General features: G+C 28.5%; 1 protein-coding gene across 1 annotated transcript; it reads left to right on the top strand.

Moving 5' to 3' along the window:
- The first annotated feature begins 11722 nt into the window (after positions 1-11722).
- LOC17898981 lies at positions 11723-13276 on the top strand. The gene is made up of 6 exons (XM_023789069.1): positions 11723-12103; positions 12187-12314; positions 12396-12508; positions 12644-12829; positions 13008-13050; positions 13081-13276. Exons 1-5 carry the CDS (start codon positions 11784-11786, stop codon positions 13035-13037), a joined length of 777 nt encoding a protein of 258 aa, XP_023644837.1. The 5' UTR covers positions 11723-11783; the 3' UTR covers positions 13038-13050; positions 13081-13276.
- The last annotated feature ends 248 nt before the right edge of the window (positions 13277-13524 follow it).

The raw sequence follows: 13524 nt of genomic DNA, 5'->3' as shown, positions 1-13524 counted from the left end.
ATATAAATAAAATATAAATAAATCAATAATTAAATATTTTTTTGCTAAAATCATGCGAATAAACATTCTAGATCACATAAATTTCTTATTTTCACATAAAAAATATTCATATTCAAAAATCAATCTAGCAATTATAGCACAAATAATATCTACAAAATTTATCATTAATTCAATGATTTTTATTTTGTCAAACAGTTAGTTAATGATTATTCTAAACTTCTTTTTTCTTATTAATTTCACACAATCTTAACAAAATAAATCTCCATCCATTGGCAATTTGCATATCATTACTATTATCAAATATTTAATAATTGTTTTATCAAATCATAAACTACATTTTGAGATTATAAACATATAAAATTTCTATTAAGATTAAAACTAAATAACAAGTGGATATATCACATTTAAATGATTTTAACGACTTATTACCGATTTTTAAATAATAAACGGATTATATTTTTCATGATTTAATCTAATTGAAAACAAATAATATGTCAAATTGGTATGATATAAATGATATAATAAATAAATATCTACAAACATTATCTCACATATATGTATAATTTTAAACTATCCTTGACAAATATGATATATAAGTTTTGGATAACCGGTTGAAATAAAAAAATTGGTAGTTATATTTAATTCTCAAAATCTCAAAATATTGAACAAAATTCAACTTTGGGACAAATAAATCTCTACTTTTGAACGATTATATGAATTTTTACATATATTAAAATTATATTTAGTTACATGTAAATGGTGTTATTTATTAAAAATATATAAAAACTTATAGGAATGGATACGATACGGGAACATATAATTCGAAAACAAACATTATCTGAATTATTTCTCATAAAAAAAAAACATGATTAGATATATTTGTTATGAGACACAGTCATAGAGTTAAGTTCACTTTCAACTTTCAAATATAAAACTACGAGTGCGATACGGGGACATGTAATTTAAATTGCTAAATTTAATTTACACTTTACTATTTATTTCAAATATTTGGACATGAAATGACAGATACAAGAAGATAACGTATACTTCGGATAACAAAACTACAATAAATCCATGTATTAAAAAAATAGAAATACCTAAATCTTTGGAAAACAAAAAGGCTAAAACATGAATCTTTGAATTGAAGAAAGTAATGAGAAATAAAGATGAAACTGAAAGATCAATAAAATTAAAAATCGAACAAGGAATATTTAAACGAGGAATACGGGTATCCCGTCTAAATCTTTTACCAAGTTTCTTATAATAAACATTGGCAAATGATTATGTTTTAAAAAAAACGATTACGGGACAGAAATTTTATGACAGATCGAAGACGGGACGGGGCGGGGCGGGGTGGGACGGGACGGGTAAGGACGAGACAGAAAATGACAGGACGGGTTTTCAATTCTAAACTACACATAAAACAATTCAAACTAAAGCCAAACCCAAATCCGGTTTAACATCTCTAAGCAAACAGTTAGAAATGTTTTGATTAATTTAAAAGATAAACACGTAATATCACTTATATTTCATTTAAATTATTTTAAAATTGTAATTTGGTTTGGTTTAATTAAAGTGTTATGATTTGGTTTTACAATTTAGAAGGGTTAAAATTCCAAACTTTAAAATATAATATTTTCTTTCAATAGTTATCAAATGTTTTATGTTCGTATATTTTAGGGAAACTACATCTCATGTACTCAAATAAAAAACAATATTAAGAATCTATACATATTCTTTTTTTGTTACTTCTCTTTCTTAGCTACTTAAATTGGATAAAGCTGCCCCTAAAATAGATAACAAATATTTTAGCACATAACAAAACACATATCCATAAAATTGTAGAACAATTTTTACATATCATTTATATGTTTTTATGTATAAGTTAATATAACAGATGAAATATCATAATAAATTAACATGTTAATATATAAGTTAGTTGATATCAATCATATAATAAATAATTTAACTCGATAATTAATAATTTAAAATTTATAGCGATAACATAAATAATTTAACTATATACCTATGAGGTTATCAAATAACTTATAATGTATAGCGATAACATATGATTTACATAGTTAATAGCGATAACATATGAATAGCTATAAATAATTTAGCTTTATAACTATGAAGTTATCAAATAACTTATAATGTATAGCGGTACCATACGATTTACATGGTACGCTATTTTAGCAAATATGAGTTTTTTTTATTTTTTGTTAAATCGGATAAAGGGTAAAAAAGTAATTTTGTTAGGGGTGAGGAGATAAATCTAATTTTAAAGTTATCTTCCTTTGCTTTTTGTTTTCTGATCTTTTGAGTACCAATTTTTAACATGCCCATAATTTTATTCAGCAACATAATGATCCTAAAACTATAAATTATAAACTAGGATTTATTCCGTAATACACCACGGTTCCATAATTTTATATATGTATTTGGTTGGTCTATTTTGTAATTGGTTATATATTTTTTTATGTGTTATTTAATATAGACTTCTACTATTATTTTTAGTGTAATAATTTAATTGGACAGTTTTATTCTTGCTAATTTTATATAATTTTGTGAGTTTGTATTATATGTAGAATTAAGTTTTTTTTAATATTATTGTTATCATGAGTTTATGTTTCTGGTTCTCAGCCGGATTCGACCATCTCTTGAAATAACAACAACAATTTTGCGAATCTATATATATAAAGTTAACTTTTTCTCTCTTCTCCTTAAGCCACATCATCATCCACCTCATTTTATTATTTAATTTTTAAAATTAATTATACTATTTTATCATTTAATTTTAATATTTAAACCTATGTAAATAAGTTTTTCCAAAATGAATATGAAAGGTATTTTTTTATATTATACATTATAAAACTAAAAAAGATAATTGATTAAGAGTTAAAAAAATTACTAATTATCGATTATACTAACAAATATATAAATAATAGATTATAGTTTTTAGTGAATGTTTAAGATATATATATGATTATATTTACACAATGTAAACCTAAATATAATGGGATTTAACGAGAATAAAACAAAAAGTAAGAAATTTTGAGAATATAAATCTATCTAATTTATGTCTCAAAAACTTTTCTAACATAAGTGAGACATGTCGGACTGAGACATGAATTCTTATTTTTTATAAACATATAAAAAGGTAAAAATAAAAATAATATTTCCTTAAAAGTTTCCAATATGAATTTAACTATTTGTTTCCAATACAACACATATGTTAAACTAATAAAAAATAAAAAATTAACTATATTCATAAAAATGAAAATTGAAATAAAACATTATTAAATGAAATAAACTAAATATAAAGTAAATTATACTAATATGTTAAATTTAAAAAATTTTCCATATGAAAAAACAAAAGAGTATATAAAACATAAAATCAGAAAAAAATATAATAGAATATAAATGATCATTACGAGATATAAAGTACGATCAAATCCAAAAAAGGAAACCGTAAAACAAAAAATAATAAATTATGAAAATATATAAAGGAAACCGTAAAACCCATAAATCATGTTCAAATTTCATGCCAACATATAAAAGAGCCCAAAATATTAACATCTAGATCTATATTTGGTAAAAACCTTAATAGCACACGTTTCTCAATGATCCTCAACCGCACTTCCATTTACGCCCACACTTCGACTTATACTATACACACTTAATTTCTCAACGACTAATGAAGCTAAAACTCAATAGTTTTTCTATACAAACACAATTTAAGTCTTAAAAAAGTAAAGTATGGTATAGTGAAAAAAGAAGTAGGAAATAAAATACGAACCAATTACTCATAAAAAAATATAATAAACTCCCGCGCGTAGCGCGGACAACCGACTAGTTATATATATATATATATATATATATTTAAATTGTTAAACTTGTGTATTTTTTAGGGTTTACCCAAATTTTATAATTCGAGTTTTTGTAATAATTATCCTCCCTTTACTATAAACCCGTTTGATGATATTATTAACTTTATGAATATTAAATGAATTTAAATAATTTAAATATTAAAAGTTTTAAATTTATTATATCAGCTAAAAGTGAACAATGAACCTTTAAAAATGAGTTAATCTCTTTTTTTTATTATAATTTATTTAAATCGTTTGATTTTGAAAGGAAACCTTCACATATTAAGGTATTAAAAATAATACTGATTTGGCTTTACAAATTTTTTTTTTTTTAATGAATTTTAATATGATTTCTCCAACCAATATGTGTGCTACTGCTATAGAGGCTAGTATCATTCTCGAGGGATATTTGACTATTTATTTTGATTGGCAAGATTAGAAGATTTAGGCAAGTAAATTTTTTTTTGTTTTGTTACATATGCTTATGAGAATATATTATAGTTACCATATCACTTGAAATCGTCCTAAAAATCCTCAATAATGCGGGATCTCATATCGTTCAATATATGTTGTTTAATAATGGTAAACCCGATTTCAACCAAGCGGATTGTGTTAAAGTTTAGATTTTGTAATTAAACAAGGTTATATGTTGGTTTGAGTTTATATTAGAAGTATGGTTTATATTTTACAATTAAACAAGATTATATGTTGAAGCTTGATTCTCAAAATTACTAACTCACATGATCATGATATGTGTCAAGTAAAACATAAATATCGCCACTTGTTATATATAATTTTATCATATTTAGATAAAACAGAAAAAAAAATTAACCATATTGAAAAAGAAAATATATAAACTAAGTATTAGAACAAATATTCTATATTCAAACTGTTTTATTAATAAATTAAACTATTAACCTAATTTTGGGTTATGTTGGTTGTGATTTACCAGAGAGATAAGGATTTAATGTTTACAGTTAAACGAGATTATGAAGTTAATTAAAAAATATTTGTATAATGATTTTTTTTATAATATGTTAACTTATTTGTTTAATTTATCATTTATGTTTAAATGTAATATGTCATGTATTAAAACAAGAGGGTGAATAAAAGATTCTCTAAAAAAAATATTTTAGCTTAAATTAAGGATAACTAAAGTTCAAAATAATTCATAATTTAATGATTTTGAAATATGTTATTTCTATTATATCGTATTTTAAAAACAACTTAATGTTTTCCTACACTATGTTATACTTTACTTTTATTTTTTATGTTCATTCGCGTTGTTTATATAAACTTACTTTATTTATATTTAACATCATATTTTGGACTAATGTTAATTTGTAAGAACTTTACCATCAAATTAAGTAATAATTAATTAATTTTAATGGGAGAATTTTTTTTAAAAAGTTTGAAGTTAGGAAATAATATTAAAAAAAAATAGTCATAATGGTGAGGGATGACATACGCAAGATGATGTATGTACTTTGTGTTGACACAACCAATATGATGTCGTGAATGTGTATGTGATGTCATCATGATTACAAACTCACACTCAATTTTGTTTTGCTTATAAATATATGTCAAACATCTCTTCAACAAACCAACCAAGGATCTGGGAAGCGAACACAAGACAAAGACGGATGAGAAGAAGAAGTTTCGTTCCCTTCTTACCATACTCTCGCCTGGTTTGCATCTACTGATCTTCTTGTCATGTAAACAATTTTTCTCTCAATTGGCTTGATTAATCTTATAGTTTATGTTGATAAAAATAAAATCAAAATTTTTTTTTGCTTAAAATAATCAAAAGCTAAGCAAAACATAAGCATAACATAAGCAAAATATGAGCAAAATATTTACAAGTTCAACTTCATTATAATTTCTCGACAACATCAAATAAATTATGCACTTAATTCTTTTCACCGTTCAATATTTCTCTTTCATATTTGGATCAAAAATTATGAATTGTATTTTTAATGAAAAATAACTATACTTTTTGCATAATATTTCAATATTTGGCAAGTATATCCTTGATTTACAATAATGCAAGAAGACGTACGACTCTATTCAACTCATAAGAAACTCCATAATATTATAAGAGACTCGTCTCTCTATATTATTATTTTTGAAATTGTCATAAGATTTCTTTGGGTGAGTTAAACTTTTATACCCAGTTGACTCAAAAATTAAGAATATAGCACCGATATATGTATAATTAGTTCTCTCTCATCAACTTGTATAAGTGGAGAAAAATATATTTTCGCATCTAACAAATTATTTAGCGGTATAATAATTTAATTATCGACGATAGTGTTAATCAAATACATAAGTAAAATCATGTTATAAGTTTATAATTATATCGTGTGTAATTATTTTGTATCGCGATAATTTATGATTTATGTGATAAATTTACAGTTACCGTATATACTCATTTACTATACCATATACAAAACAATAATGAATGTCAACAATAGCAATGACATGTTAAGTAATATTATATAGAGCAATTCTTCGGTTCACACATATATGTGAACCTTTTTGTTCACCTCTTAATACTACCACTATTTTGCCAACATAAACCAAAATTATATTTCGTTTAATTACATGTTAATAATTTGTTATCATGTAAACCCAAACCAAAATTTTAAACATGTTAATAATATGTTATCGCGGAAATTTTAACCCAAACCACTATTTTGTCAACCCAAACCGAAATTATATTTCGTTTATTTACAAAATCTAAACTCTAACCACTATTTTTCAACCCAAACCAAAATATAATTCAGTTTAATTACAAAATCTAAACCCTAGCCAATATTTTGTCAACCCAAACCAAAATATAATTTCGTTAATTACAAAATTTAAACCCCAACCAATATTTTGTCAACCCAAACCAAAATATAATTTTGTTTAATTACAAAATCTAAACTCTAACCAGGTTTTCATAAACTTAATATGCTAAATAATTTTTAGTGTTAAAGTTAATATGCTAAATAATTTATTAACAGTATAAATGATATTGTATCGCGATAAAATTATAAGTTATATGGTAATTTTGAATTTATTCTGATAAATTATTTATTATCGTGTTGAAACATTGTATCATATTGTAGAAGTTAGAAATAGATTACGTACAAATTATTGATAAAAGAGTCTATAATTTATTGATATTTATTACGTTATCTCGTTAAACTATTTGTTACCATATATAGATATATTTTTGTCCAGCTAAAGTAACTAGGAGAGAGAACTAATTTTAAAAACATTAAAGTCAAATACTTAATTTTTTATTTATTGGAGTACATAGAGTGTTATTTCCCGATTTCATTCGTATAACAATTAAATCAAAAAGAAATTATAGGAGACTCGTCTCTCTCTATATTATTAAATTAAATTGTAATAACAAAAATAAATTGCTACTATATCCACACAAATTTAAATCAAACGAAAAAGTTTACTACTTATAAGCAAGTTAGAGATGCAAAACCAAAACTCAGACAAAAGGCTAAACCATAACTCATATATCAAAGTTATTGGTTAGAAAAAGTGTGAGAAGTAGAACTCTTGACTCATTATCTGAGATTCAGGATCCGATCTGACTAATAGGATATCTGGAGAAGCAGGATTCAGATAGTAATTTTATGGATTCGCTCGAATAATAGAAAAATCAGAACCGAATATCTGTATTATTGAATACTGTATTTTAATAGAGTCTAACTCTAACCCAACTCTAGTGTTATTTAATAATGATTTTAAATCCTTTACTCAAATCAAGTGTTATTGGTTCTTATAATTATAGAATCTTCATTAAAAGAGTTTAAAATCATGTGTTATTGGTTCTCATATTTATATTGTCTTTATCTAAAGAGTTTTAAATCAAGTGTTATTGGTTCTCATACTTATAATTATTAATCAAAGTCTTATGTTATTCAAGTTTGGTGGATTTTCACAAATGATATCATTTGAAAGGATTTAAAATGAACCTGAAACTGATTTCATATGTAAATTATGTCAATCCAAAAACCAACCTTCTACATGAGATTTCACAATCAAATAAACAAAAGTTTCACCCTATCACTCAACGTAATACACATAACTCATCCACCCAACATTTTTCTCTCTTCCTCATTTTCTTTTACGTAGTGTGTCCGTCAAAACAAATATACACACTATGTTCCTCATTTTCCACCCAAAATGAATCTGGTTGTTGTATGGTTCATTTTCGTCACTTTGTTTTTATAATCAATTTTCACCTTAAAAAAATATGCTAGAACTTCAAAACAGAAAATGAGAAGAAAAAAACGTAATGGTAAAAAGTTTGGTAGAATTTCACTGAAATTATGAAAATTATTTGTTATAGAATTCAATTCTATTGTTCAAAACAAAGGAAATCATTTGTCATTGTAGAAATACACTTCCACATATTTGTTAAAATGAATAATACTTCAGTTTCAATGAACCCAAATTTTAAAAGTCTTATGAATTTTAAAATCTAATGGAGTTGAATTTAACTTATACAATCAATAACACCCCCTAAGTGTTTTACAGTAGGGCTTTTATTTTTTCTCTAAAAGTTTATTTTCATTAATATCATACAAATGCATTACACTTAACCCAAAGAGTACATGAAAACTGCCAGCAATATTTACCGGCGAATATACGAAAATCCCTAGAGACTAAAACCTAAAATGCCAAGCATACAAAGAAAATCCTTACAAGAAAAGCAACAACACTAAGATCTCTTCTTTTATAGTTGGGTAAATAATTAATCAAATTTGAAAATTATTTATCCTTGGAATAAATTATAAAAGACGTGACTTATTTGATATTTGCTACAAAAATATGATATTTTTATGCTAGAAATATACGCAAAATATTTTATAGTTAAAGAAAATATATGATCTATTCTAATTTTCCGATTTCTCAACTATCATGCTTACGAACAAAGACTAAGAGCTTGATTGGTTCTCCTGCTCTCAGCCGCCTAGCGGTTGCTAGCGGGCGGTTGCGGTTGTGAGCGGTTGATACCAATCATAGAAAACGCTTCACACCGCTTCAAAACGCTCGAAATCGCTGAATTCTAAAAGCTCCCTCCAGCAAGCGTTTGCGGTTGCGGGCGATTGCGATTAGTTTAAAAAAGGAAAGAATCTAAAAAAGGAAAATCTGTAAATTATATTTTATCAAATTATATATATATATATATATATATATATTCACATTAATTATCAAAAATAGTCACTCTCTTTATATAAGTTTCCAATATTATTAATTATGGTTTTAATTATTAAGCATGTTCAAGAAAATTATAATTTTTCTTAAATATATTTAACTGAAAATATGTTTTTTTTTTTAAATAATTATTAATTATTCATTTATGGTTTTTAGTTATTCATCATTTTCTTTTTTTTTCAATATATTATTATTTAATCATAATAATATAGTTTTTGGAGCATTTATATGTTTTTATAATTATATTTACATTTGTTTTTGCAATTTTTTATTTAACCGCTGTTGCACCCGCTAATCAACCAGTCATAAAACTCCCGCAAACGCAGCCATTTTCAAACGCAAAACCAGTCGTTCAAACCGCTTAATAACGCTTGAAACCGCAACCGCCCGCTTCCACAAACTCCCGCAGCGGCAACCGCAACAGCTGCGTTTAAACCAGTCTGGCCCTAACTGTAAAGACTTACGGGAATACCATTTGAAAGGACCGACCATTTTTTTAATACATGGCTAAACCAAATTAAACTGATTTAAACCAGCTAAACTGAACTAAATCAATTTAAACCAACTAAAGCAGATTTAACCAACTTTAACTAGCTAAATCAATTAAATAAATCATATTAAACCAATTAAACCGGACAATTTCAATTAACCAGATAATCAGATTAAACAGAGCGAAAGTCAACAATAACCAAACCAATTAAAAACCAATGCAAGACAATTAAAGCAACAATCCAGCAATCATCAAGAAATATCATAATTTTTCTATCATGCTCGCTTCTAAATTCTAGAACTAGCATTCCTAAAAATGCCATAACATAATCATAAATCAATCTATTGAGTCCCTAGATCATTTTTCTCTCCTCGCCTTATTCCACGGTCACACTTTGCTTTTACCTACATCACGAAAAGAGATACATAAAAGTGAGGCACTCATCCCAACTACTGGGCTATACATACAACCAGTATTAATCATATTCAGGCAATAACACAACCAAAATGACAAATAATGGAAAACTCAGCCGCTGCTGAGGACTGGTTTCTGTCGACACTCCCACTCGACACCCATCACTGGTGTTGATCGTCACTCGCGACTATCCTCGCCACACATAAAGCTGGTGTCGATCGACACTAAGACCCTAACATAGCTCCAGTCGCTTTCCTTGATGGATCTCCTTCTTCTTGCACTCCATGGCCGATATGGACTCTCCAGAGGGACGTACAGAGGCACCACAACACATGAAACACACATACAAGCAAATAAATCAATCAACAATCATGGAAACACCCAAAACTGTTTAGATAAGCCTTGGTCATACACTCACCTTTTGAAATGGATGAACAGTGACGAAAACACACAAACAAAGGCAGCACATAACACCCCTAAAACAACAGCCACAAGATCTCTCTTCCTTTAGGCTAGAATCACCAAGAACTGCAGCCAAAACTCTTCAAAAACCTTACAAAAAAACCCTTAGAAACTCTTAGAAACTTTCTCACACTTTAGAAACAACAAAATGCGGCTAAGATCAGTTAGGGTTGAGTACCTTTTAGACTCGAGCCATGGGGTTAAACCAATCCTGGCAAATCAATTTTGCGATTTAAAACAAACCGGTCGAACCAAAAAATGTTGGTGTCGATCGACATTCTTCTTTGATGTTGATCGACGTCACCTATTTTCGAACATGGGTGTTACACATTTCTATGCTTTATGCCAGTTTTGTTTTTGGCTTCCAATAATTGTATTTTGATTGTTAATTCTATAATTTAACCTTTAGAGTACCGTGTGACAATTTGTTTTTTTTTACATAAATGTAATTTAATCAAATTAATTAAATATATAATATTCAAAATAATGAAATGATGATAATATAACATATTTATTTAACTTGTTATATTTTAACTAAAATATTTTGTAGATAAACAACCCAAATCATATTTATGTAAACACAAATGGGAAAACGGGGAAAATCAACCCAAACTATTTCGCGAAGGTATTTTCATACCCAAACTCGCGTACTCTGAATTCTACAACCCAAACCAACTTTCAATTCAAATAATCCACCTGAACCACATCAAATTTTGTCGATTTCAACCTCGACGTTAACAATATTCTTGCCCATCTTAAAGATTTGGACAATCAAACTTAAGGTTCTGTAAAAACCAAGAGAAATTAAGCTTAAGCTTAAGCTTAATTGTCCAAATCTTCAAGATGGGCATGGATACTATTAACGTCGAGGTTGAAATTGACAAAATTTGATATAGTTCAGGTTGGTTATTTGAACTGAAAGCTGGTTTGAGTTGTAAAATTCAGAGTACACGAGTTTGGGTATGAAAATACCTTCGGGAAATAGTTTGGGTTGATTTTCCCCGTTTTCCCAAACACATATCCACTCTATCACATGAACGTGAGTAGTTAAAGCCAAGTTTTTTGAGATCACTCAAAGATTTATTAGGTTATAAATTTCTTTCTTTTAAATTATTTTTACTGATTTGTTTTATATTGCTATAAAAATGTTAATATAAATTATATTTTTAAAATATTTTTAAAAATAAAAAAGTAGTTGTTTTATTTATTTTTATTTTTTGTTTGTAAACATGGAAAAAAATTGTTTTATGTGAAAAGAAAAGTGATGAGACTCGAGTGGCGGACGATTGGCTTCCCACAAGGCAATACAAAAGAGAAGAATGTTAGTTCTTCGCACTCCCACCGGACCTGTCTCCGCCGTCAGATTCATCACCAAAACCAATCCTTCCTCTTTCTCTTCTTCCGACTCATGCCTCGTCTCCGCTCCCACCACTCTCCGGCGACGACGCGTCGTCCTCGCTCTCTCTAACCCTGACGGAACCGTCAAGTCCAAACCCACCACTACGACCTCATCTTCTCAAATCCCTTCTTCAGGAGATGACACAGTTTTCGTGGGTCAAGAGGATGTTCCTTTAGAGGGTGTGATTCAATTTGATAAGCCATCATCTTCGACTTCATCTTCTAACATTACTAAATGGGGGTAATGATAAAGACTCTTACTTTAGGGGAAAGGTTTGATTTTTGTGTTGTGTTATCTTAATTTGGTGTGTGATTTGTATTCAGACGTGTTGCGTTACTTGCTGGTGGAGATGTATTGGCTTTGCTTATGTTCTCTGCTATTGGGAGATTTAGCCATGGGTTCAATGTTTTTTCTATTGATACTCTTCATACAGCTGATCCTTTTATTGCTGGTATTGGTTCTTGTTCCGTTCTCTGGTATTGATGTGTTTTTGGAAGCTTTGAGGAATAAAGGTGGAAACTTTGTGTGGTAGGATGGTTTCTGAGTGCGTATTTCTTGGGAGGGTATGCGGAGGAAGGGAGAGGGATGAAGGGTCGGTCTAAAGCTGTGGTTGCAGCTGCGAAATCGTGGATTCTTGGTGTTCCGGTAAGGCTGCATTTACAAGAGTTAAAACTAGCAGTTCACTGATCTTGCTTGACGTGTAGAGTTTAGGATGTTAGTGACTTCTGTTGATTCATGTGTCTGCCAAAATTGTTTTAAAGGTTGTTCCTTTATTTGCAGCTTGGAATAGTCATTAGGTCAGCTTCATCGGGTCACATCCCGGCTTCTAGCTTTGTGTTGGTTACAATGGGAAGTACTGCTGTTTTACTTATCGGATGGAGAACGCTGTTATTCAGTGTGCTTCCTACACAGTCCAAGAAGAAAGATGATACGTATCGGAAGGGCAGTGCATTCGAACTATTTGAGGTCTGTGAATCCATTATCTAATCATTAAAAATTAACATTATCCTGTAGATGTTTATAGGTTGTGATTATATATAGTAAAACAAAATTAGATGTTCGTCTGTTTGTACAAATTATATTTTAGTATTTCTCATGTCTGTTCAAGACTAATGACGAGTGAATTCATTATATATTGTTGCAGTTGCTTACTTCATTGATAAGACGGTGGTGAAGGAGCATCAACGGGCGGATGGAGGTTACTATATTGTTGCAGTTGCGGGCGGATGGAGGTTACCATACAAGAAGCACAAATTGTAGATTTAGGTTGGCACAGCCGCCAAAAAGATCATAAATATATGAGTGTTGAAAAATTCGGAGACCAACTGTAATATCGATATAGTTGCAATGCGGAATTCGTCGATATTGAATACCTTATTGACTTTGCGACTACTATGCGACTACTAATAGCAACGAAGCTGGCTTAAACAGTTTACAACTTCGAAAGGACAGTGTAGGAGAAAACAAAGATGAGAGATGTGTACTTGTTATCTCAAGTAATCAGGAAGAGCAATTCATACGATATGTTTTAAGACCTCACTGCTGGCCAACTTTCACTGTACGAATACTCGAAAAGAGCCTTCGAGCAAAACAAACATGGTTGAAAAACAATGGCGGATGCATACTGCAATTTTTGAAAACCATTTTTTAATAATTTAGTC

The sequence above is a fragment of the Capsella rubella genome, unplaced genomic scaffold (assembly GCF_000375325.1).
Source record: "Capsella rubella cultivar Monte Gargano unplaced genomic scaffold, Caprub1_0 scaffold_1, whole genome shotgun sequence".
NCBI classification, from domain to species: Eukaryota; Viridiplantae; Streptophyta; class Magnoliopsida; order Brassicales; family Brassicaceae; genus Capsella; species Capsella rubella.
This window is presented reverse-complemented; position numbering and strand designations above follow the sequence as displayed.

What these genes read in the sequence shown, in the direction of transcription:
- LOC17898981 (XM_023789069.1), top strand. Translation starts at nt 11,784, where the DNA reads ATGTTAGTTCTTCGCACTCCCACCGGACCTGTCTCCGCCGTCAGATTC. An exon ending in TCTAACATTACTAAATGGGG is followed by an intron (nt 12,104 to 12,186) that starts GTAATGATAAAG and finishes ATTTGTATTCAG; the next exon opens with ACGTGTTGCGTTACTTGCTG. An exon ending in AGCTGATCCTTTTATTGCTG is followed by an intron (nt 12,315 to 12,395) that starts GTATTGGTTCTT and finishes TTTGTGTGGTAG; the next exon opens with GATGGTTTCTGAGTGCGTAT.